General features: G+C 34.1%; 4 protein-coding genes across 4 annotated transcripts; 2 read left to right on the forward strand and 2 right to left on the reverse strand.

Moving 5' to 3' along the window:
• Positions 1-13,650: 13,650 nt before the first annotated feature.
• Positions 13,651-15,508, reverse strand: LOC108909141 (protein tramtrack, beta isoform-like). Its single transcript, XM_018713377.1, has 4 exons — positions 15,009-15,508; positions 14,849-14,956; positions 14,674-14,743; positions 13,651-14,548 (listed from the first exon to the last, which is right to left on the reverse strand). The coding sequence occupies exons 1-4, from the start codon at positions 15,387-15,389 to the stop codon at positions 13,704-13,706; spliced, it is 1,404 nt and encodes a 467-aa protein (XP_018568893.1). The 5' UTR covers positions 15,390-15,508; the 3' UTR covers positions 13,651-13,703.
• A 604-nt stretch (positions 15,509-16,112) lies between these two features.
• On the forward strand, positions 16,113-18,553 carry LOC108909143 (short transient receptor potential channel 4-like). Its single transcript, XM_023454567.1, has one exon. It carries the CDS (start codon positions 16,113-16,115, stop codon positions 18,498-18,500), a length of 2,388 nt encoding a protein of 795 aa, XP_023310335.1. The 3' UTR covers positions 18,501-18,553.
• Positions 18,554-18,713: 160 nt separating this feature from the next.
• On the forward strand, positions 18,714-20,384 carry LOC108909134 (ribonucleoside-diphosphate reductase subunit M2 B). Its single transcript, XM_018713371.1, has 2 exons — positions 18,714-18,810; positions 18,864-20,384. Exon 2 carries the CDS (start codon positions 18,872-18,874, stop codon positions 20,003-20,005), a length of 1,134 nt encoding a protein of 377 aa, XP_018568887.1. The 5' UTR covers positions 18,714-18,810; positions 18,864-18,871; the 3' UTR covers positions 20,006-20,384.
• A 122-nt stretch (positions 20,385-20,506) lies between these two features.
• On the reverse strand, positions 20,507-22,166 carry LOC108909138 (vacuolar protein sorting-associated protein 37A). Its single transcript, XM_018713375.2, has 6 exons — positions 21,772-22,166; positions 21,527-21,716; positions 21,361-21,475; positions 21,044-21,307; positions 20,838-20,989; positions 20,507-20,776 (listed from the first exon to the last, which is right to left on the reverse strand). Exons 1-6 carry the CDS (start codon positions 21,846-21,848, stop codon positions 20,582-20,584), a joined length of 993 nt encoding a protein of 330 aa, XP_018568891.1. The 5' UTR covers positions 21,849-22,166; the 3' UTR covers positions 20,507-20,581.
• Between the last annotated feature and the right edge of the window lie 77 nt (positions 22,167-22,243).

The following is a 22,243-nucleotide window of genomic DNA, read 5'->3' on the forward strand; positions in this document are numbered from 1 at the left end:
ATGAGCATGTGAGTAGATTTCTTTACTATATAGATAATGTTTATCGCAAATAATTTCAATAGAATTTAATTTTTTCAAATTGGCAGCGGGTTTTAATCCCATAAGAAAAGCATAGGACACCCCCTGCGCTCCACACTTCCCTCGGACCCCGATATACCTCCTTAAGATGCCAACGTTATTTCTCTTTCAAATATACATCTCGTGAAATGTTTATTACGATCTCATACTAAATAAGTTTTATCTAAATTAAAATTTTTACCCCTTTTGCTATTCCACTAATTGGTACTTGCGTAACCGAGTTAATCTACAAGGTAGTAATTTATGTAATTATCGAAAAACTAACAAAACGGCACATGTACAAACCGCCAGGACCCTTCACTTTGCACCACTCAAGATTTCAGGTCATTCTCGTAATTTACGTTATCATTTTATTAAATTGAGCATTACGTACGGGTTTTTTCGACGAAACGCGAATATTAATAAAGAGAAATATGTGCGCTAAGCAGTGGATATGCAAATTCGCAACAGTGTTTTGAAATCGAGGACTCGCAATCGCGATATGTAGTTAAGTTGATGAGGTACAGGATAGTTCCTTGTACAAGTTCTGCGCTTTATCCTCGTTCATTAAAGTGCAAATTGGACTTTCCGAGGTAATGATATAATTAATTTATGGCCCTTTCGACAATTTTACTAGCGCGCATCATTATAAATTTTAATAAACCGAATGGCGTTAATTTCGTTGCCAGCGATTCCGTTTTTATTTAAATTCGTCTAGATTTAGTATCACGTCGGGTTATCCAACGGTACAGGGTGATCTTTTTTGATAGCAATTAAGTCATTTACCTTCACGGAATCAAAACTGTACCGGGTGAAAATAAATAAGTGCGGAAAAACTGGGGAGGTGATTTCCCGTCGAAAATTAAGGTAGCATCTTTCATATAAAAAAGTTTACAGATTCACCAATCAAACTTCTGGCACATTGGAAATGAACGTAGTTCTCATTGATACACCTCGTTATTGGTATATAAATTAATTTACAGCGACAAAAATGCCAACTTAAACGATATACAGCCTAAGTAAAATAAACTCAAAATTATTGTTGTTATAGCATGTATTTCAAAAAAGGGCATATAGAATATTTTAACCATTTTGCGATGTCTAGTGTAAAAATAGAGATATAAACCCTTTATGTCAAATTTGCCGAAAGCTTGAAAACGATAAATGGCACATATTTCTACTACCTATCCCCAAAATCACAAATCAACACTGAAAACGATACAGCCATCCCGGCACACACTTAACAACATATCAACAACACTCGACAGAGTCTTAAAAAAGTAGCCAAAATATAGAGGCTTACCATTTTCCTTCCCATTGCCAGCCTCGTAATCGTAGAATACCCGTATAATTTCTATTCTACACAAAAAAGGTCCAACCAACATAACGACACCAAAATCACTCCCATCGAACCACACCTGCGCCCAGCGGTTGCGGCCGAACATTTGTTGTTTAGGAGTTTATACCGCCATATACTCGTATACTGTTAGATTTTACATATTTTCCTAATATCTAGCAAAAATGATACGTGCAGCTTTCCTACTATCGAAAAAGCATTTACTACATAATTTATTGAGCTTTTCTTTCGGTTGCAAGGAATAAAAGTAACCACTCCTACAAGTAGATTCTTGCGTATGTTTTTTTCTATCTCCAATATGGTCATTTCAAATATGGTTTAACGAGCTTGATTTATTTTAGACAAATTTGATCTATCAGCTATTTTTTTCGCAAATGTAACAGTTTTTGAGCAAAAAACATAATTTTACGATATCCTGATCTGCATCTGCAAAATAAAAATGTTGTAGTAGGCTGTTGGCAAATAGTTGGCAGTTGTTAATGATTATTGACATTATTGCCGTTATTTTGAATGTTTTTATGTGCAAATTTGATTCGTTCAATCAATAAATAAAACTATTACTACAATTACTACTACCATAATTAGAATAAGGAATGTATGTAGTTTATTGAAATGTATATAAAGACAAAAAGATGGGCAAACTATAGGTAAATATAATGATGATTAGAAGTTTTAAAATAAAATCATAGCGTTTGATTAGGCAAAGAAATATGTAATTAATTTAAAAAATCGTGAGGCAATCTTTTCCATTTATTTATATCTCCATTTCTTTACCTAACCTAATTTAACCTTTACATGTACGATCTTATATTTTCTTGGTATACATAGTATAAGTACTAATTATGCATATTTATTAATTATTGTTAAAAAAAAATTTACAGCTTTAGTGGTGCTGTTTCTTTTGCTTTAGATTTCAAAAATTTGATGAAGTTGGGCATAACTAGAGACAAATGTACTACTAATCTGGTACGTAGCGGCTATGAAGAAAACAAATTCATATGATTTTGTGGGTGGGGTAACTGGAAAGTTTTTACTCTCTGGCAGAAAAAATATGACAACCTATATATTTTTGGGAAAGCGTTCTCTTTGTAACTAATCCACAGTCAAATATACTTTAAATTCTTTTGGCTGTAACTAAATAACTACAAATTGCATTGCTTTTTTTGTAATATGAAGATTTTTCTCAAAAAATTGACCAACATTCATCAAAACCCCTACTTTCTATCTTTATTATTTAACGTGACATTAAAAATGGGATGTACTTTACACATATAAAAAAATACTATTTTCTAAATTGTTAGGTACTACCTATTCATTATACAGACTGGACAAATAATGGAAGCAATAACTTACATTACGTCCGATTGAATTTATTGTGCTGTCTATCGGCATTGCCATTATAAATGGAATTACCGCGTTGAAGTGTGTCTTTTGGAGATATATTATCAGCAACCATTATATATGTAATCCATTCGTGTCGCAATCGTACACGACGATGAGATGCAATAAATGAGGTAATGATAAAGATGCAAAGATAATTTAAGACTGTTTACTAAGTACTACTATTTTTTTAATCAAAATCTAAAATTTTCTCTAATAAAAATTGCAAGTAGCCACGCATTGGTACTTGAAATAACTAGTTTACAAGTGAAATGTTTCTAATAGATAGAAATAGATGAGATTTTTGCAAAAACAGTAATTTGAAAAGCTCGTGCAAACCAGCATCATAGTTTTGATTATTCAAATATAGGGCGGCTTTGAATCAAGTGAAGAACAGCAGGAGAAGACACAGTCATAGTGAAGAAATGAAAATCGAAGAAGACAAGGTTAAACCAAGAAAATTACAAGGAAAGCACGGACAGATTCTGAAATTGCAAAAACTAGATGGGATCTATGGTGGGGTACCAACATCGGATAAATTATTTTGAAGACTTGAAGCCTCCATCAAACGGTTGGGTTGACTTTAGTCTAGAAGTTTAAAACAAAAGAGGAACATTTATAAAGATCCCTATGTGGTTTTGGATTGGAAATCGACTTTCGTCCGTCAAAAAACGTGCCGAAAAAGGTTATGATCAATTTCTACATTTACTACAATTGGAGCTTGGAGCTCAGACAAATACTCCAAATTATGAATTTTGTAGTCATGATATTGGTCTTTAAAATTCGTTGAACGGTTAATTTATCCAAATTCAATTCCCGGCTAGCCTGCCGTATAGAATTTCCTGGATTTAGTCGAAATACTGTAACACTCTAGCTGTATTAACATTGTTTCTTACCCTTCAGTGAATTATTTGATTTTCCAAACAGAAAATGCATCTTCATTTCGTCGCAAGGTCGCCTACAGTCTTGTAAAGGTTCTTTGATCAGGAATAATGATGCGCTCCGGATACCTTTCTCGATATAACTCTATAGCTCTTGAATTTTTTGTGACTCGCCATAAATTAGTAACATATTAACTTTTTCTGAATGAGAAAGCACTAAAGTTATACGTTTAACGTTCATATTGAGTAATGACAAGTATTTTGTGACATTTATGCACTTTTGTAACCTTTATATGTATATCTATCTTTCGTTATCATAACGAGTTTGGATTCCACAAGAGTTTACTATTTAATTCTCGAAAGGAAGTTTATAATTGAAGGGCTTAGTGTGAAACAATGACAAGCCACCCTTTCTTGAAATATGACTTTTTTAATTTTCAAGTTTTGCAAGAGTATAACAAGCCACATAATGAATATTAAAAGAAAATGATTATCCATGATGATTATTTAAGTACATTCCATAAACATCTATATGTACTTCTGTAACTAATGTAGACAAATTCCGAAAAAACGAAGTTAACGTTGATTTTACACATTTTAAAAATTATCATAATAGTACTTTAATTAATACGTGGGAACTTAGAAATGTTGTATGTTCAGAGAATGAACTTCAGGCACCTACCCTTTATTGCTTACGTAGAATGTAATCCAGTGGCTGGCTATACACGGTGACACTGAAGTTGGAAGAAACAAAAAGAAACACCAAAACTTCCAAGAAGGGTTTTAATAACAATAAACAAAACAAACAAACAAAATAGCAACACAACGGCTCGAACAACATTATTAACTACTTTATTATTACGCGACAGCGTACCGAGATTCAGGGAATGCGCGCTCCATAGCAAGATTTGGAAAAGACTTTATCCATTATTAAATTTAATTAACTAGCTCGAGACTCTAATCTAAAACTAGGTCGATTGCTCTTTGTAAAATCTAAGGAAGAACTGCTTTTCTTGCAGATCTTTCTCGAATTCGACACTTCACTTCGCCACGCCCATTTCTTGGGTCGAGAAGTTTCTGTTCTTGTCTTATTGGCGGGAACCTGAATGTCGGGCCGCTTGGTATAACTATAGTAGGTTAATGATTATATAAGAACTCTGAAACTAAACTTACTTACAAGTAACCCTAGCCTTCCTCTAGGGACTCCGTGAAGCAAATACGGGACGGATTAGTCGATCTCATTTAATCTACTCTTATAGCTTGGAAAATCCGTCAAAAAACCAACTGTTACTCTCTTTTCGAATTACTATCAATTTACAATTTGAATTAATTCTACTTTGGAACCTCTATGCTCTTCTCGTGATTTCGCGCGTTATTAAAAATATGGGTTTCTACGCTGGCGCCTCCCAGACGCAACAGATGACTGTCACATGGCCCCGTCTCTAAGCTAACTTGTTAAAAATATTGGTAAATTTCTCTGAAGGACGACGCTACCTACTTGAAAGCCCTCAACTTTCGATAATTTGTGTTCACGAAAATATTTTACTTTTTGGCCCATCCGTTTCGAGAACTAACAAATAAATTACCACGCGACCCGGCTTTTGTTACACTTTAAACAACAAACATTCAATTATTTTCTAACGATTACTTGTTCCTTTCACCTCTAATGTGATTTTTTATGTGGTATTTCTTTTGAGACTCTTTAGGAAGATATTGCTTATAACTTTTAAACGGGAAGAAATATAGAAAAGTTTCTCTTATAAAAGTTTATTAGAAAAAAATAGAGCTTTTTAACAGGAAAAAAGAATAGGGTAGGGTTTCTGGAAATAATATAATTGATGACGTCATTAGTATGCAATCATAACATTTACGGATCGGGAGGTCCTATTTTTTTCAGAGCAATGAGTCTTGAATCGTTCGTAAGCGAATTCGTATTTTTCCCTAGATTTGTTTGGTAATAATTTTAGTCGCATATTTTGCAGCTGCTACTAACTCTGGGGGTGTCCTGAACATCACCACCACTCTCCATTTTACATATTTTTTAAAATATTTTAGGTATTAAAAGGGAATTAAACGACCTGTAACAGAACAATAAATAAACAATGATTCTCAAGGAAACGATCTCCTAGGCAATTCGATTGTAATGAAGAAATATTACAATAATTTTTTTTTTTAATTAATATTGTTTGCGATTTAAGAAAAAGTAATATGTAAATTAATAAAATTTAGATTCATTGGGCCTTAGTGGCATTGAAAAAAATACTTTTCGATACTTAATTAAGCACTAGTAATCTGTGTGTATGTTTATCAACTTTTAGAGCCAGTGTTGATTTCCCTCTGCACGATGCATCGCTAATTATTCCACCACATCAGCGGGATGGGCTCTGATTACGGTGATTTACGGGGTAAAAAAGAACGGAGGAAAACAAGACGCATCTCCCGAATAGGCTATACATCTAGTAACAACCGGCAACTCGACAAAAACAAAGCATAATAATTAATCGTCCGCCATAAATCTCGCGCCGTCTAATATCGGGAATATAAATTGACAAATTGTGGCGTATTTGTCCGGTGCGTTTTTCTGAAATAGGAAGTGCCTGAATATTTCATGGCGGACGTTTCGAGAACGTCAAGCATCGTCTGCGACGTCTTGTCTTACAAATGTGAGCTCGTCACAGAAAAGGAGTGCGCTGTGATGTACCTACTTAAGGCGATCTGTAGCGTGCTGTGAATTTTATCCTGTTTCCTTGATGCTGACGTGATTTACGCGAATAGGATCGTTACCATTTTTTTATATATTTTTATGCATGTTTTATGTAAAATATTTAAGACGTATTTGGTTTTTCTTTATTTTCAAATTGTGCGCATTATTGACTTTATTTTGTGTTATTTTATTTGTAATTCCAATTTGCGTTATAATTCTTGTCCTGAACATCAGAACATCATTTCAAACTTTTGACAATCGATTTGCTTTTTACAACATAATAAACCTCCGTTAATTTTTATTAAAATGTCTGTCAAATATCGTTTTTTCATATAATTTCAATCTTGATATGAAGTCATTGTTCATACCATAGATATACAAGTCAAGATGGTCTGTCTAATTGTTGACAGTTCCGACTGTTTTAGGAAAGTTAATCTGTTCGCGGCCAGATGGCACCACGATAAATGTCGACAGATCTAACAAAGCATGCCTTAAAACGAAGCAAATTATTAATTAAACTGTCATAACAATAATGATAATTGTGTAATTTTCAGATCATGGATAAGAGATTTTGGTAGTCAAATATCACTGTTTCAGAAATGCCAACGCGACGTTGTTTTTACAATAAGTTGAGCGTTTTTGGAACCAACCCACTAAACACGAAACGTAAATGAAACGTTGCAAATGAGATGTTATACTAAACATTTGACACACATTAACTAGAAACGTTTCTGTTTCATTACAGAAATGTAGCACTTGAAAACTTATTTAGTGAAGCATAGCCGAAACGTTACAATTGAAGAGAGTTTGAAACATTACTCGAAACATTCCCTTTCGATCTCGGAAACATAACAGACGAACAACACTTTGCTATTTTTGCTTATCTTATAGAACATTCGGCATTAGTTAAATTTTGCTCTCAATCCCCAATCCCTCTCAAGCGTTAGTTCATTTGCCTTTTTTTATACAGACATAATTAGAAAAAAAATGTGGTAACATATTTATAACACAAGTCTAGAAAAAATGTATGTTCGTGACTTGCGTAGACTGCGCGTAACAGCCCGAGTTTATTTGTTTCCCGTGTGTCGTTTCAATTCGTATTATGTTAGGTTAGGTTTGCGGTTTGCCAGTTTGCTTGGTTTCGTTGTTCTTCATCTTTACTTTGACGCTATTTTATGTGATAATTTGTAGTGTGTGCAGTTGTGGTTATTGTAAGGTGCATATAAAATAATGAATATTGATGCAAAATGTTTAAAACGATATGTGTAGAGATTTCCAATTTTGCGTCACGTGTTATACCCACTACCAGAGGCAAGGGTTGTCTCTGCCACTACCTACTACAGACAAGAGGACAAGGGACAAGAACTAAGAAAATGGAACAACAACTATACGTTTCGATATAATTTGAAGGACAACTACTTAGTCAGTGAGAACTATTTGAAATATGGATGAATCAAGTGAAATAAGACGTCATTTATTTTATATTCTGTACAAATGTTTATATTTGTTTATATGTATAGGCATGCTTAAATAAAAGAGTTTAGGTATACCTACAGATATTTACTTTGTCAAGATATCATTTTGTATCCTTATTTCTGCTGTATAATTTGTTACTATTAAAAGGATAGATGTAATATTGACCATGCGTAGAAGAAATTATAACTTTATATTATTTTTCAGTAATGTTATTTGTTTTTCATGTACCTACTATTTCAAGATTCATAATCATAACTAACTTTTTCTAATTATCAGTTCGTCATTGTTACCATATTCATGATGGTCTCAACATTAGAAAATTTCCATTTCAGAAGCGTATTTGAACAATATAAAATGTGTACCTTTTTTTAAATGCTTCTGATATTGTTTTGTGACATTTTTATTTGTACGATGAATGGCAAAATTCGTAATCCACATTAGAAACTTTTTTCAGTGGCTTCTCAAAAAGAAAGAAATTCTTGGTAAAAGTTGCCACATCCCCAAACTAGAAGAGCATATTTATTTTTTTAATATACAATGTAACTTTTTTTAGTTCGAATTAAGTCATTTACAATACAAATAAAAATATCACAAAAGAGTATTAGAGATATTTTAAAAAATACTCACATTATTTATACTACTTCAAAAACGCTTTTGAAATGAAAATTATCTAAAGTTGAGGGCATTATGAGAACAATATGGTAATAAAATTATTATGTTACTCAAACATTTCTGAAAATATACTGAAACGTAAAAGAAAAATATCGAGGGCATAAATGGAACATAAAAAGAATGTTACTGAAACCAATTTTTTTAAACGTTTCATTGGAAACGTATTTTGGGGAGACATCTTGGGCTTCTAGAACGTTACCAGAACGTTGCATGGATTTTTTATGAAACGTTTCAAGAAAAATGGAAATGTTTCTGAAACGAGATTTGACGAGTCTAAGGCACAACAAATCTGTTAAAAATAGTAATTATCGAACTTTTTGAAATGTCAACAGTATTAACAAGGTCTCTTATTCTTAATCGACGGTTTTCAAGGTCATTTGTAAATGTAAACATTTTTTTGCGACATAACTTCAACACTAAATTCCATCTGAAACATCCTCAACTTTTCCGGGGTAGAATATTCATTCCGCAAATAAAATTGAATGCAAATTTTTTGCTCAACAAAATCAGATAGTACAAACCGATAAACTCACTTTCATATGTTTACAAAAACACGAGTAGCTCTGCAGGGATTGAAGATTAAGTTGAAACTGCATAGATATCAAGGACAAGTAATACCAACCTACAAAAAAATAATTATGCTTTCGTAATACCCGCGAATTTTAAATAAGTAATTCTCCTTATTTTTTGGACACAGTAGTACACTGAGATATTCCCATAATTTCATATCGAGGGGCATTGCGTATGTCAACAATTAGACGATCTTATTCTTACTAGGGACGTTGGAAATTTTGGTTGAATATCAAACATTTTTAAACTTGACGTTATTATAATTACTGCAGTACTGTAAATACATATTTCTCAATGAATTGAAATAATTAATTTTATATAAACATTTGAGGCTGTTATATAAACCTTTTAGTGGTTATACAGTTTTATTTGCCCAAACTATTTAACGTCGCGTCGTCCTGCACAACAAAAAAAAAGCAGTAACAGTGCAGAGAAATGTCAATCTGCCACCGCTAAATTGCACTTAAACGAGCGGGAATAAAAAGCAGCACGTCTAAAGATCTCCAGGCATTCGCGGCGGCGGTTTTTTGCCGAGCCTAACACTGATTTTAAAATTTATTAGAATCTCTCGAACAGATACCGTCGATATCTGCTCTAATAAATCCCGTTCTGATTAATGGCGAAGTCTTTCTAGTCCGTTTCGTTATTGCCCATTTTAATGATCGCGAAGCGATATTCCTTGCGCAGGAAACATTTTTCAGGCGGATAAAAAGGCCGAATGGAAACGCGCGCGGCGTGCGGTTTGCCTTATTCCAAATTCTTCAGATTTTTATCTGGCCGATGTTGCAAATGCTCGCGCTGATTAACACATTTTATTGTTTTGCACGGCCGCTGAATTATTCACGATTTCAAAGAAAGTGATTAATGACACGCGGTCGGCGACTGAAACAGAGAAATTAGAAGACAAAGAGGATTCGTCGCTGATGAATCCAGTTAGGACATAGAAAATATAGTACTAACGTTAGTACTATATTTTCTATGAGTTAGGAAAACAAGCCGTACTAAGGAAGACCATTGAGTTTATGAGCTGCGCTAAATACATCGCGCAGAGCGGGCCAAATATGAAATTTTAATCCTACTTAATAAATAATACAGAAACTAATGCCGAACATAGTATTTCGATATTTTATTAATTTAAAAACAGTTTCTCTTGTTATAACTGCATTCCTCCAGATAAAAAAAAAGTTATACTTAAGTATGTTTTTTATTTATTTTTATTTTATTTTTTCAACTTGACCATAGTAGCATTCGCTTGAACTATTCAACAAACCAAACCGCATTCCTCCAGATCAAATAATAAGAAAGTTATACTTAAATTCGAATTTTTTTTTTGTCAATCATTGATTGTAACAACGGAAAATCTCGAAAAATGAAAAGCTTTGCCACAGTGGCATTTCATCTGGACGCAAACCAAACCGCATTCCACCTAATCAAAATATTGACGAAATCAAGCAACCAAGAGATGGACTGTTTTCGACCGATTAATAGGTAAAACAATAATTTTAATATCGAGAACGATATTTGTATTTCACGTTGCTCTGTTGCTGTGTTTTATATTGTATTTTATATTATATCACTTCAAGTTTCTGTAGTTCTTTCAGATATTTTAACATACATTATAGTCAGGTACAGGAAAATCAAATTTAAAGCCTGCTAAAAATGTGAATGATCCTAGGTCTATTTGCATTCTATATGTAGATTTTCTTCTTGCAATCTCCGTCACTTGATATGAAATTGTTTTTAGGAACATTAGAGGAATTGCCACATTTGTACTCGGACGTTGTGTAAAAAATTCTTTTGTTTTGAATTTAGGTGTCTCTAATCTCAATAATCATAAATTGTACGATAATTAGACAAAGACAGAAATATTGACTCAGCCCCAATGAACTACATACACACTGGAAGGGATGCATATTCTTATATTCATGAGGTCAATTTTTAAAACATGCAACTTGACAATTTGACATTAATGGAAGTTAGGAGCGACTTACTTTTAAAACGATTTTTTTTGTATTCCTGATTTCTTGTCGTTATGAGACTGATATAAAAGTAAACTATTAATACAAATTTAAATATCAACAATTAGCAACAGAAAATAGCCGTTTTCTTTTGCTCTCAGGTTTGAATCATGATCACTGAATCAGGATCAGACAAACACGAACGATATGATTTTAAATATCCTTTAGGTATAATTCTTCTATGCACAATTAAAATAAACATAGTAACTGCTTTCTTAGAGAAAAAAAAAACCACCACAATTGTAAGGTTATATTTAAAATGTGATCGTGATCAAAAGTTTGAATCACAGAAAAATTTTGATTAATAGGGGAAAGGGGATTACCGATCCTGGTCATATAATCTGATGTGATCCAGAAACAAGAAAATAACTGGTTAGCTGGTTTGGCAAACTCGGCCAAATCGGGTTAATTTAATTTCTCTAGAAAATGTCAAACGACAAACCGTAGTTAATTTACTATTAGAAAACACGGTCCATGACTCCGTAATAGAAAAGTAGGTATAACCACGACATACGCTATTTATCCTCCACCTCCATGTATTTACTAACCACCAGCATCACCATAAGGTGTATTTCTGGTTGCCTGCAAAAATTTGAAAATATGATATATATGATAACAGGTTGTTACAAGTTCGCTTCTCACTACTGGGGCTTGATTTTTAAAAACAGGAGAACTGATTCTCCAGAGAAAAAATTCACCTGACAAATTTCTCTTAAAAACTTAAACACTTATTTTTGAACGTTGAAGGAATCCAATTCTCTAGAGAATTTAATTTATGCCGTATGTCGAGGATATATTTGCAACTGACCAATCAGCGGGCAGAGTTTTCTTCAATATTTCAGTGCCATTATTGGCGACCCTGATGTTTAGTCACTTGATTTGATTTTGAAGTTTGTTTTGTAAATGTCATTATATTCGTCAGGGAGACTAGACATCTCCATGATATTCGTAGTAATTTAATATAACTTCAATTTGAATAGAAGTATATTTGAAAACACAAAAAATTTAATATTATTATAATTATGATGAAGCGTTCGTTCACGTCGAAAGCGCAAAAAAGAAATTAATATGCTTAGAAACAACGAAGAACTTTTTAAAATGAAAGTTTTCTTCTACTTTCACTCACAAAAAGGCCCAAAAACAGTGGTCAGATATTGCTGAAACTTTAAATGGTTTAATTAATGTTGTCGCGGATGGTTTACAATTTCTGCAGCTTGCAAATTATTCATTATATTTANTTTAAAATGGTGTTTTCTCAAGAACAAAAAGTGTTTATCATAGAGTCCTACTTTAGAAATGGACGCAAGATTGATGGAATATGGAAGTATTCTATTGAGGAATGTTTCATAGAATTTCAAAATCAATTTCCCGACGTTGTTGAGTACAAAATTTTTCAAAGTGCAGTTCAGCATTGTGTTAATGTTTTTCGTGAAACGGGCAATGTTAACGCCTCTAAAAAATCAAGGCTAACATAATTATTTTTTGATATTTGAAAAAAAAACAAAATTTTAAAAATCCGTTTTTTGTTTCATTTCAGCCTTGTTTGAGGTGATATTGAAAAAAGAAGAACACTTTCTCATGGTAATTTTTCCATCATCAACTTCATTTATTTAAATACGACCCTAGAAATTTTATTACATTTTTTGAAAGCCTTCATGCTCCCAATACTGTACTGCCTCAGCCCGAACCAGATTCAGACATTTTGTCTTGAAAAATTCATCTTCAATGTATTCGTTCCAAACTTTTCTAAATTTCTTATTTAGATTTCTATGTTTATTAAATTATCGTACACTGTGTCGTTAGACCCTGTGAAATTCACCCAGTTATTTAAACTACTACCATCACACCTTACATTAATGTAATTCCGTGCCCAAAGTTATTTCTAGGTTTCTCGAGCACTCAAAATTCAAACAAATTTCGATCTAATTTTTTTCAGGATATTTATACAAATACATCTGAAATGCTCTTTTACAAATACGGTGGGAGGTATAATAATTTCCAATCAAATCGTCAAAATGGAAATGTTCTTGAACATTTACTGTAATTTTTTAAAATATAATATTCATTTGGAGTCTTGGTTGTTCAAATTCATTTTTAAGAATTAATTTGTCGTAATAAACTGAAAATTATGTATTAATTTTGACGCAACTTATCGAGTTATGTATGACCAGGTGATAGTAATAGTTTAAATACCTAGGTAGATTTCACAGGGTCCAACAACACTTCAAGTGTACGATAATTCAATAAACATAGAAATCTAAATAAAAAATTTAGATAAATTTGGAACGAATACATTGGACGAATTTTTCGAGGCTGAGGCAGTACAGTATTGGGGGTCGTGAAGGCTTGAAAAAAATGTAATAAAATTTCCAGGGTTGCATTAAAAAAAAATTAAGTTGATAATGGTCCTGCAAAGATGAAACGTCACATATAAAAACTGATTCCGCCATTCAATAGAAGGCAAAAATTTGTCACGAGAAAAATAAAATTCAAGCAAAGTAAAATAATTTAAAGAATTTATTATAATACACACAATGAAGCAAATTAATTTAAGTATAAATAAAATCATTTCCATTAAAAAGCTTATTCTAACAATTTTTTTTTTTAACCTCGCACTTATGGATTTCCAGTACTTTTTCCCGGTAAAACTTTTTCGAACATGTTTTGCAAGTAAATGTTTTTCTTCTAATTTGACCACCACCATGATGTTTTCTAACGTGTTTTAAGTTAGCACACATATATTTCTGACAAATGATACAGAAATTACGCAACTTATAAAAGGGAGTTTTATTATAACCTTCAAAAGGTTCTTCTACAGGTTCTAAACTCCACACTGCGCCATTGTCTCTATTTAAAATTTGTCCCGTTTCAGACTTGTCTGATTCATTAGAGTGGTCATTTTCAATGGCAACCGAAAGATTTGATTCACCGTTCCCGCTTCTATTTGGAGAACCCGACTTATCTGATTTAGCATCTTCGCCCCTATTCGTGTTTTGTGACGTTGCTGAATTCTGGGTCACTATAACTGATAATGGCACATCACTTGTATCATCGGAATGATCGACGATAACATTGTTTTTCACTTTCTTTGGGCTGTTAGATATTATTTCGCTATCGTCTGACGTGAACTCATCCTCATTTATCTGACTGCTAGCCTTTACTGTCCTACCTCGTTTTTGTACTCTCTTTTGCTTATCGTAACTATTATCACTAGTTTGCGTATCCGCAATAACCACAATACTCGGGGCGTTATCAACGATTTCCACATCACTGTCATTCTTATCCGGGGAGAAGACTGCAAATGGTGGGTGTTTATTGAAATTATTTTTTGACGGTCCTGGTGCACACGGGTCATAATCGTATACGGTCGAATCGCTGTCATTGATACTTCGAGACTTCACAGCAAAGGGGTTTATAACTTTCTTTCCACATTCTACAAGGAAATAAATAAATTAATTCTTTATCGTCCAAGGAATTTAACTCGATTACAAAACAAATACAATTTAATAATATCAACCTTCGAAATTTTGTCTCTGGATTTACATATTTTGAACTCACCTTCTCGTTTCTTTGGAGTTGACGATGATAACCACTTTGGGGACTCTTCATTATCCAAACCTTGACCCTCCTTAAATAGATACAAATAAAAATTAAGAAGAAATGCATATCTTAAAAATACACCAAAATCATTAACAAAACCTTATTCCACAGCTCTGACAGCAAAAGTACTTACAATATTCTGAACGTTTCGAACAGTGACATTTTGTCTTGACGTTTCTATTAACACAGGAGATGAATTTTGAGTTGTATTAGTCACGTACACTTCTCCTCCTGAATTTATCTAAAAGGTTTAAATACAAAAGTTTTTTGATAAGTTCAGAAGCAAAATTTACCTGTGGATTGTTAAACCTCTCATAGTTCAGGCCCCGTATTCGCAACTTTTTTGCAGTTGTTAGAAGCGAAGGAAGAAGACTCTTAGAAACACTTATTTGGCCCTTATACATGAATTCCAATAAGAGCTCCATATGGTTCTTTGGAATGTCAGCAAAAACAAGAACAGGGTGAGGCTCTGTCCGAGCAATTAAAATATTTTCGAAAAATTGACTACATGCAGACAATACCACCTGATGGGCCGTAATAGCTTCCCCATTGCAAATTAACGTTACGTTTACAAAACACCTTGTGTTGAAATACCTTATTAAATTTCCACAAAGAGTATCTTTATAGTTTTGAAACTGAAGAGAATATTTTGGTTCTTGAACCTCCATATCCATATTTGATTAAATAGATTGAAAAGTTTTGAAATATTATTTCTTTTAAAATTCAAATCGTTTTATGATTATTAAGCTTGAGTTTGTGTAAAACATGACCATTTTTCAAATATAATCTAACCGAAAACAACAAACTGAAGAAATAGAAGTGACAGCTGACAGTAGCACAACCACAAAAAATATAGGCTGTGTTTGTGTTCAGCGAATGGTCGGAATTGTTCGGTCAATATTGAGCACAACCAAGAACCAAAACAACAAATCAAAAATTAATAATAGGAAAAGTAGCTGAGCAAACAACTTCCGTTTAATAACACTTTAATAGCGATTTCCTCCTACACGGTTACATTTATCGACTTGAATTAAGAGTACATATTTTTTTCTGATATTATTTCTACTTTCAATAATGTTTAAATTTCTGTGATGTCTAGCAATAGGAAGTTATGAACAAAACAAATTTTGAGTTCTAGGTAAAGTACCCTCTAGCGGCGCATAATGAAACTTTTCTCTGACTAAGGTTACTAAATTTAGTAAATTTGTAGTAACTTTAGCCTGGTCCTGGTCCAATAGAGCTTCATCTAGTTTAGTGGGTCGTAGAATCACCTCCCGGAGTCTCCTGACGGACTTTGAGAATACCCTGTATAAACAAACTGATTTTCAGTGTGACATTTATGACGTTTCTAAATATTTAAACATTTACATTTATTTATTACATTATATTAATTTACAATGGCAGAAAACGAAAATAGGGAAACTCCCAACCCTCCACCTCCACCTCCACCACCTATTCCAAGCAAACCTTCACCAAATTGGCAAGGCAACCAAAACCTAAGACCCAACAGAAGCCCCTACAGAAGACTTTCGGAGGAAGCCGATGTTCTAGTGCCGAGACCAAGCATACTTTTACCTCAACTTCAAGACAAAGAAAAGAAATTTTTCGAACTGGTGGCCTCGGGTGACGTCATATCTGTAAAGGAATTCCTAGAGACTAATCGAGACATAAATATTAACTGCACCAATTTCCAAGGGGTGACCGCCCTCCTCATTGCGGTACAGTCCCATGCAGATCCAATGGTGGAATTTTTGCTCACCCAACAAGGAATAGATATAGGGGATTGCGTTTTACATGCGGTCAAGGATAACCAACCGATTATATTGATACAAATTTTGGACAAACTTAACGAAACGGCTCCTAGTTTAGAATTTGTAGGGGCGACCCACAGCTCAGATTTTCCCGATTACGTTACGCCTCTTATCCTAGCAGCTCAATGCGGTCACTATGAGATCATCAAAATGCTTATCGAAAGAGGGCACACCATCAGCAAACCACACCCTCCTACTTGTAGGTGTTCAGACTGCACGGTACAGCTGGAACACGATGATCTTTTACACGCGGAGAGCCTCAAGTTAAACCTTTACCGGGCAGTTTGCAACCCGGCTTATATTTGTTATTCAACGCACGATCCCATCTTAGCTGCGTTTCACTTATCCGAGGAGCTGAAACAGTGCTCATTTTTGGTGCCAGAATTCAGACTGGCTTACGCAGAACTGGCTGCTGAAGTTAGCAATTTCGCAGTCGACTTAATTGCTTGCTGTAGAAGCACCAACGAGATGGAACTGATACTGTCGCAAAGCGCAGGAATGAAATCGGCCAAACTATTCGTATTTCCAAGATTAGTCTTGGCAATGGACACTAAACAGAAGACGTTTGTGGCCCACCCGAATACACAACAAATTGTGGAGGCCGCTTGGTGCGGCGATTGGCATGATTACAAGATAAAACCGTTCACCTTCAAACTCCTCTACCCTTTCCTTCGAATCATCGTTCTGCCTGTAATAACATTGATGAATTTAATAACACCAAACCATTCTCTTGTGAAACACTGGAGCACACCTCGAAATAAAATGATCAGTCACATAGCTGCATACATTATATTTTTACTGTTGATATTCTTTGAGTCCAACTTGGATAAAACTGGACAGAAGAGAAAACCGCCGAATTCAGGATTGGAACCGGTGATTATGGTGTTTGTAGCAGGAAACGTTTGGAGTGTTATAAGGATGCTCATACTTCAAGGCCCATCCAGATATCTGAAAAAACTTTGGAATTGGCACGATATAATATCCAACTTCCTATTCGTGTTGACGTTCCTCTTTTGGCTGGCCTCTTACTTCGATGCCGTCCATAACGATCAAGTTGATTTGGAAAGAAAATATTGGCACCAATTGGATCCGTTGCTGATTGCTGAAGGATGCTTTGCCATTGCTACCATAATGGCATTCTTCAGGTTAATTTTCTTTTGTAGATTAAATTATTATATGGGTCCTTTACAGATATCTTTGGGTAAAATGTGTGCGGACCTAGCAAAGTACATAATTGTGTTTGTTATAGTCATTTTATCGTTCTCAGCGGGACTATGCAGGTTTTATCAGCCGTACGACGGGATGATTCAGGTAGACAGTGACATAAAAACTCAACAAGTCTCCTCTTTCATCAATTTTTCTACTACCTTAAAAACTTTCTTCTGGGCCATATTCTGCATGTCTCCCTTGGAATCAGCTGACGTTGTAATAGAGAATTTGCCAGGAGACACCCCTACTTCCACTATCATAAATACTCACGAGTTCACCGAAGCCGTTGGCTACATAGCTTTCGCCCTGTTTGAGGTGCTCATAGTCGTAATGATTCTCAACATGCTCATTGCTACGATGTCGGCTACATTCCAAAGGGTCATAGATAATCTGGACGTAGAATGGACATTTGGCAAGACTGATTTTTACATCGAGTATATGCTGCAGTCCACAACCCCTTCGCCCCTAAATCTCATACCCACACCAGGAGGGATAAGCAGTTTCATGGAGCTGTTGCAGGGACCTAAGGTTGCAGGTAAACAATCACCCCCACAGGCATGCTGTGAAAAAACGACTACTACTTCTAATAATGCTCCAGATAAGAAAATGTCCGAATTAGAATATCCCGCTCTTATGACCATGTTGGTGCAGAGGTACTTTAGGGAAAAGGACACTGTGGTTGCGGCCGCCAGTGAGATGGACATTCTTAGACAAGAAATCCATGAACTAAAAGTTCTCTTGAGTAACATCATTGAAGAAAAATAAGCTATACTATACATTGTATTATTAAGTTTTATTAATAAAAATACATAATTTTTGTGCTATTTTCTAATTGATTTATAATATTTTAAGATTGAAAAGCAGCGATTCAATGGATAAACTTATAAAAAAGGTTTCTAAATTTAAATATTTCAAATATTTAACGGATTTGCCAGGTGTATCAAACAGGGATTGAGTTTTCCCGCTAAATATCGTCCCTATAAATACCCGGTGCCTGTTTGGCGCCCTTTTATTATTTACCCATTAGTGGAATTGTGCAGTCATTTTATATTTCGTTTACAAGTTTTGCAATTTGGTAAGTTTAATTCATAATTTTCTTTGCAAACCTTTAATTTCCGTGTTATTTAGGATTAATTATGCCGTCGTACGACAAGGAAAATGAAAATATAACCTCACTCAACACCAGAACTGAGAAAATGGTTTTGTCTCCCAACAAAGCCAATATCATCCGCCCACCCACGGAGACTCAAGAAAAGATAAAACCAAAGATTCAGGATGGAGAAAACTTAGATTTTGATCCAGAACTAGAGCCTCTTCTTAAAGAGAACCCAGGACGCTTTGTTATATTCCCCATCCAGTACCCCGATATTTGGGCCAAATACAAAGAAGCCGAAGCTTCATTTTGGACCACAGAGGAAGTGGATTTATCTAAGGATATGGATCACTGGGTAAGACTTTCTGATAACGAAAGGCATTTCATATCACACGTTCTCGCGTTTTTCGCTGCTTCCGATGGAATAGTAAATGAGAATCTAGTAGAAAGATTCAGCCAAGAAGTTCAGGTAACAGAGGCACGTTGCTTTTATGGTTTCCAAATAGCTATCGAGAATATCCATTCAGAAATGTACAGCATGTTGATCGAAACTTATATTACCGATCCTAAACAAAAAGACTTCCTTTTCAATGCTATTGAGACCCTGCCTTGTGTTCGTAAGAAGGCTGATTGGGCTTTAAACTGGATAAACTCGAAGAGTAGTACATTCGGGGAAAGGATCATCGCCTTCGCAGCGGTAGAAGGTATATTTTTCTCTGGCAGCTTCGCGGCTATATTCTGGCTAAAAAAACGAGGCTTAATGCCTGGCTTAACATTCTCTAATGAATTGATCTCTAGAGATGAAGGGTTACATTGCGACTTTGCTTGCCTACTGTTCTCGTATCTCGTACAGAAACCGTCTAAGGATCGAGTCGTAGGTATAATTCGAGATGCTGTTGCTATCGAACAAGAATTTCTGTCCGATGCCTTACCCGTAAGCCTCATTGGAATGAATTGCAAGCTCATGTGCCAGTATATCGAATTTGTCGCCGACAGGTTGCTTACTGAACTCGGTTGTGAAAAGATTTATAACTCCACTAATCCTTTCGATTTCATGACCATTATTTCCACTGATGGCAAAACTAACTTCTTCGAGAAGAAAGTCGGCGAGTACCAGAAAGAGGGCGTTATTTCGAGTAGCGGGGACAATGTGTTTACTACTGACGCCGACTTTTAAGTCAAGAGAAAAAGTTTGTCTTAACTTAGTGATATTTTGTGTTGTAGATTTTATTTATATTTTTAAATTATATGTATATTTTCTTCTAGTAAATACGGAATTTTAAGTGCCTATTTGCTATGTTCTTTCTGTTAATTAAGGAAAAATGTCTCCATTTTGTTTTTTATAATACAATTAAGAAATAAAGTTTCGACCTACATGAATAAAATAAGTACTGATAATCTCTGTAATTTCGAAATACTGTAAATAGTTTTGTCATTTTACACATGTATTCTAATGAAAAATCCTTTGTAAATGGCTTGTTAAAAGTTGAAATTTTCAAAGGAATGTTGTATAGTGAATATATTAATTTTTATTTCAATAAAGTTGTAAGATCCCATACATCGACTTATTAAAAACTTTTACTACTTCCATAAAAAAAATGAAATAAAACAAGAATTGGTGAAAAAATAAATTTAAAAATAAAAAATTCCACATTAAACGGGAACAAACGCATTAAGTAACTTTATTACTTAAAAAAAAAACTATCACAATTACACAATACAAATATGCTAAAAGTCATTGCACAGCTAAGAGTTAAAATCCAGCCCTATCCAACTTATCCAATTGATATGACAATTTTTCTTCCTTCGTTTTCCGAGTCTGACACAAAGCTTTGGTTTTAATAAAATCATTTACAAACCTATCTACATCTATTTCTCCGTTTAAAAAGCGGTCTGCTATTTTCTCACAATCTAAATCCGCTTTTTCAGCCCCTAGCCTCAACTGCTCCTACAAACAAAAAATAAAATGAGGCTTCGATTTGCCTTGAATCTATAAACAATGAATTTACCTTAATATTCCTAGGTGAAAATTTGTCGGAGAAATTTTGATATATCGCATGCAGTCTTCCATTTTCAAAGGCAAGTTTTGTAACGTGTTCTATCTTGGAGTCAATGTTGCTTTTAAGTTCGTTTAACTTATTTTGCTTGGACAGATTAGCTTCTGCAAAAACAAAAGGATAAATTATGTCAATTTTTCATTTTGTTAAAAAGTTACCTGCTAATTCTTCGACCTGTACAATGACGTCATCCAGATGTTTATTTTGTTCCTTAATTTGTGGTAACTCATTCACAAAATCATCTTGCATGTCAATATTCTCATTAAGGAGTTGTAATTCTTCTAGTGACATATTAGCCAGCTCGGGGAATGGGACAGTTTGGTGCACAAAGCTTGGTTGAGGCATGTGTGGAGGTGGAGAAAAACTTTTGATAGTGGAAAATGAAGAATGAAAATTTATTGGACTAGTACGTTTCTCACTATCTAAAATTAAATTTTGTGGTAGGTATATTTAAATTTAATGCGTTTTTACTTACCTAAAGTGGGAGATACTATATTAGAGGAATGATTTGAAACTAAAGGTGGGGGTGTTCGTTGAAATTCTCTAATAATAGCTTGGACAACCCTGCCTAAATCGGAATGAACAGTAAACTACAAAAAGAAAAAGTTAATCAAAACCACAAGTAAGTACATGATAAATACATTTAAGAGACCAGGTGCTGATTTTATTTGACCATCACTGCCAACCCAATGGTGGACAACCTCGGGGACAATCTTCAGTATTGGTTTTTCTTTAGGGAACTCTTTACTTAACGTAATCTTTAAACAAAGTTTATTTACACCAGAATTAAAAGAAATTTCATACTCCTCTCCTTCTGTAATTTCTACAACACTGAAATTAAGGAGAATTTCATGTTTTCAGCTTTCAAAACATTAGTAATACTCACTTGTCATTAAATATTTTTAATGTGTTAATCTGATGTTTACGAAGGTCAGCCTCTGTTTTAAATAGTCTGGGTAACATTACATTTAATATGACAACATTGAATATTTGTTAAAAGTATAAATTTCTTTCACATTAATGCCTAACAACAAAAGCACCAAAACAAGTCTTCAATTTGACACTTGTGACAATTTGACCATTTTAAGGAAATGCCAATTTAGGCAAATTTTTACGGCAATTATTTGAACTATAACTAAATATAACATCAGAGGAAAAGGAAATTAATATGCTCTATTATTATAGCCAAATTAGCTGCAGATATCACTTCATCATGATTACGAAGGATTACGTGTAATTCTGATATTATTTAAGTTTTTGTGTTTATTTAAAACGTAACACAACAAAATGCCTAAAGCAGAAAGGCACAGTCGATCTATGATACAAATGAACTATTATTAACATCATATTTGTTGATC

The sequence above is a fragment of the Anoplophora glabripennis genome, unplaced genomic scaffold, assembly GCF_000390285.2.
Source record: "Anoplophora glabripennis isolate ALB-LARVAE unplaced genomic scaffold, Agla_2.0 scaffold346, whole genome shotgun sequence".
NCBI classification, from domain to species: domain Eukaryota; kingdom Metazoa; phylum Arthropoda; class Insecta; order Coleoptera; family Cerambycidae; genus Anoplophora; species Anoplophora glabripennis.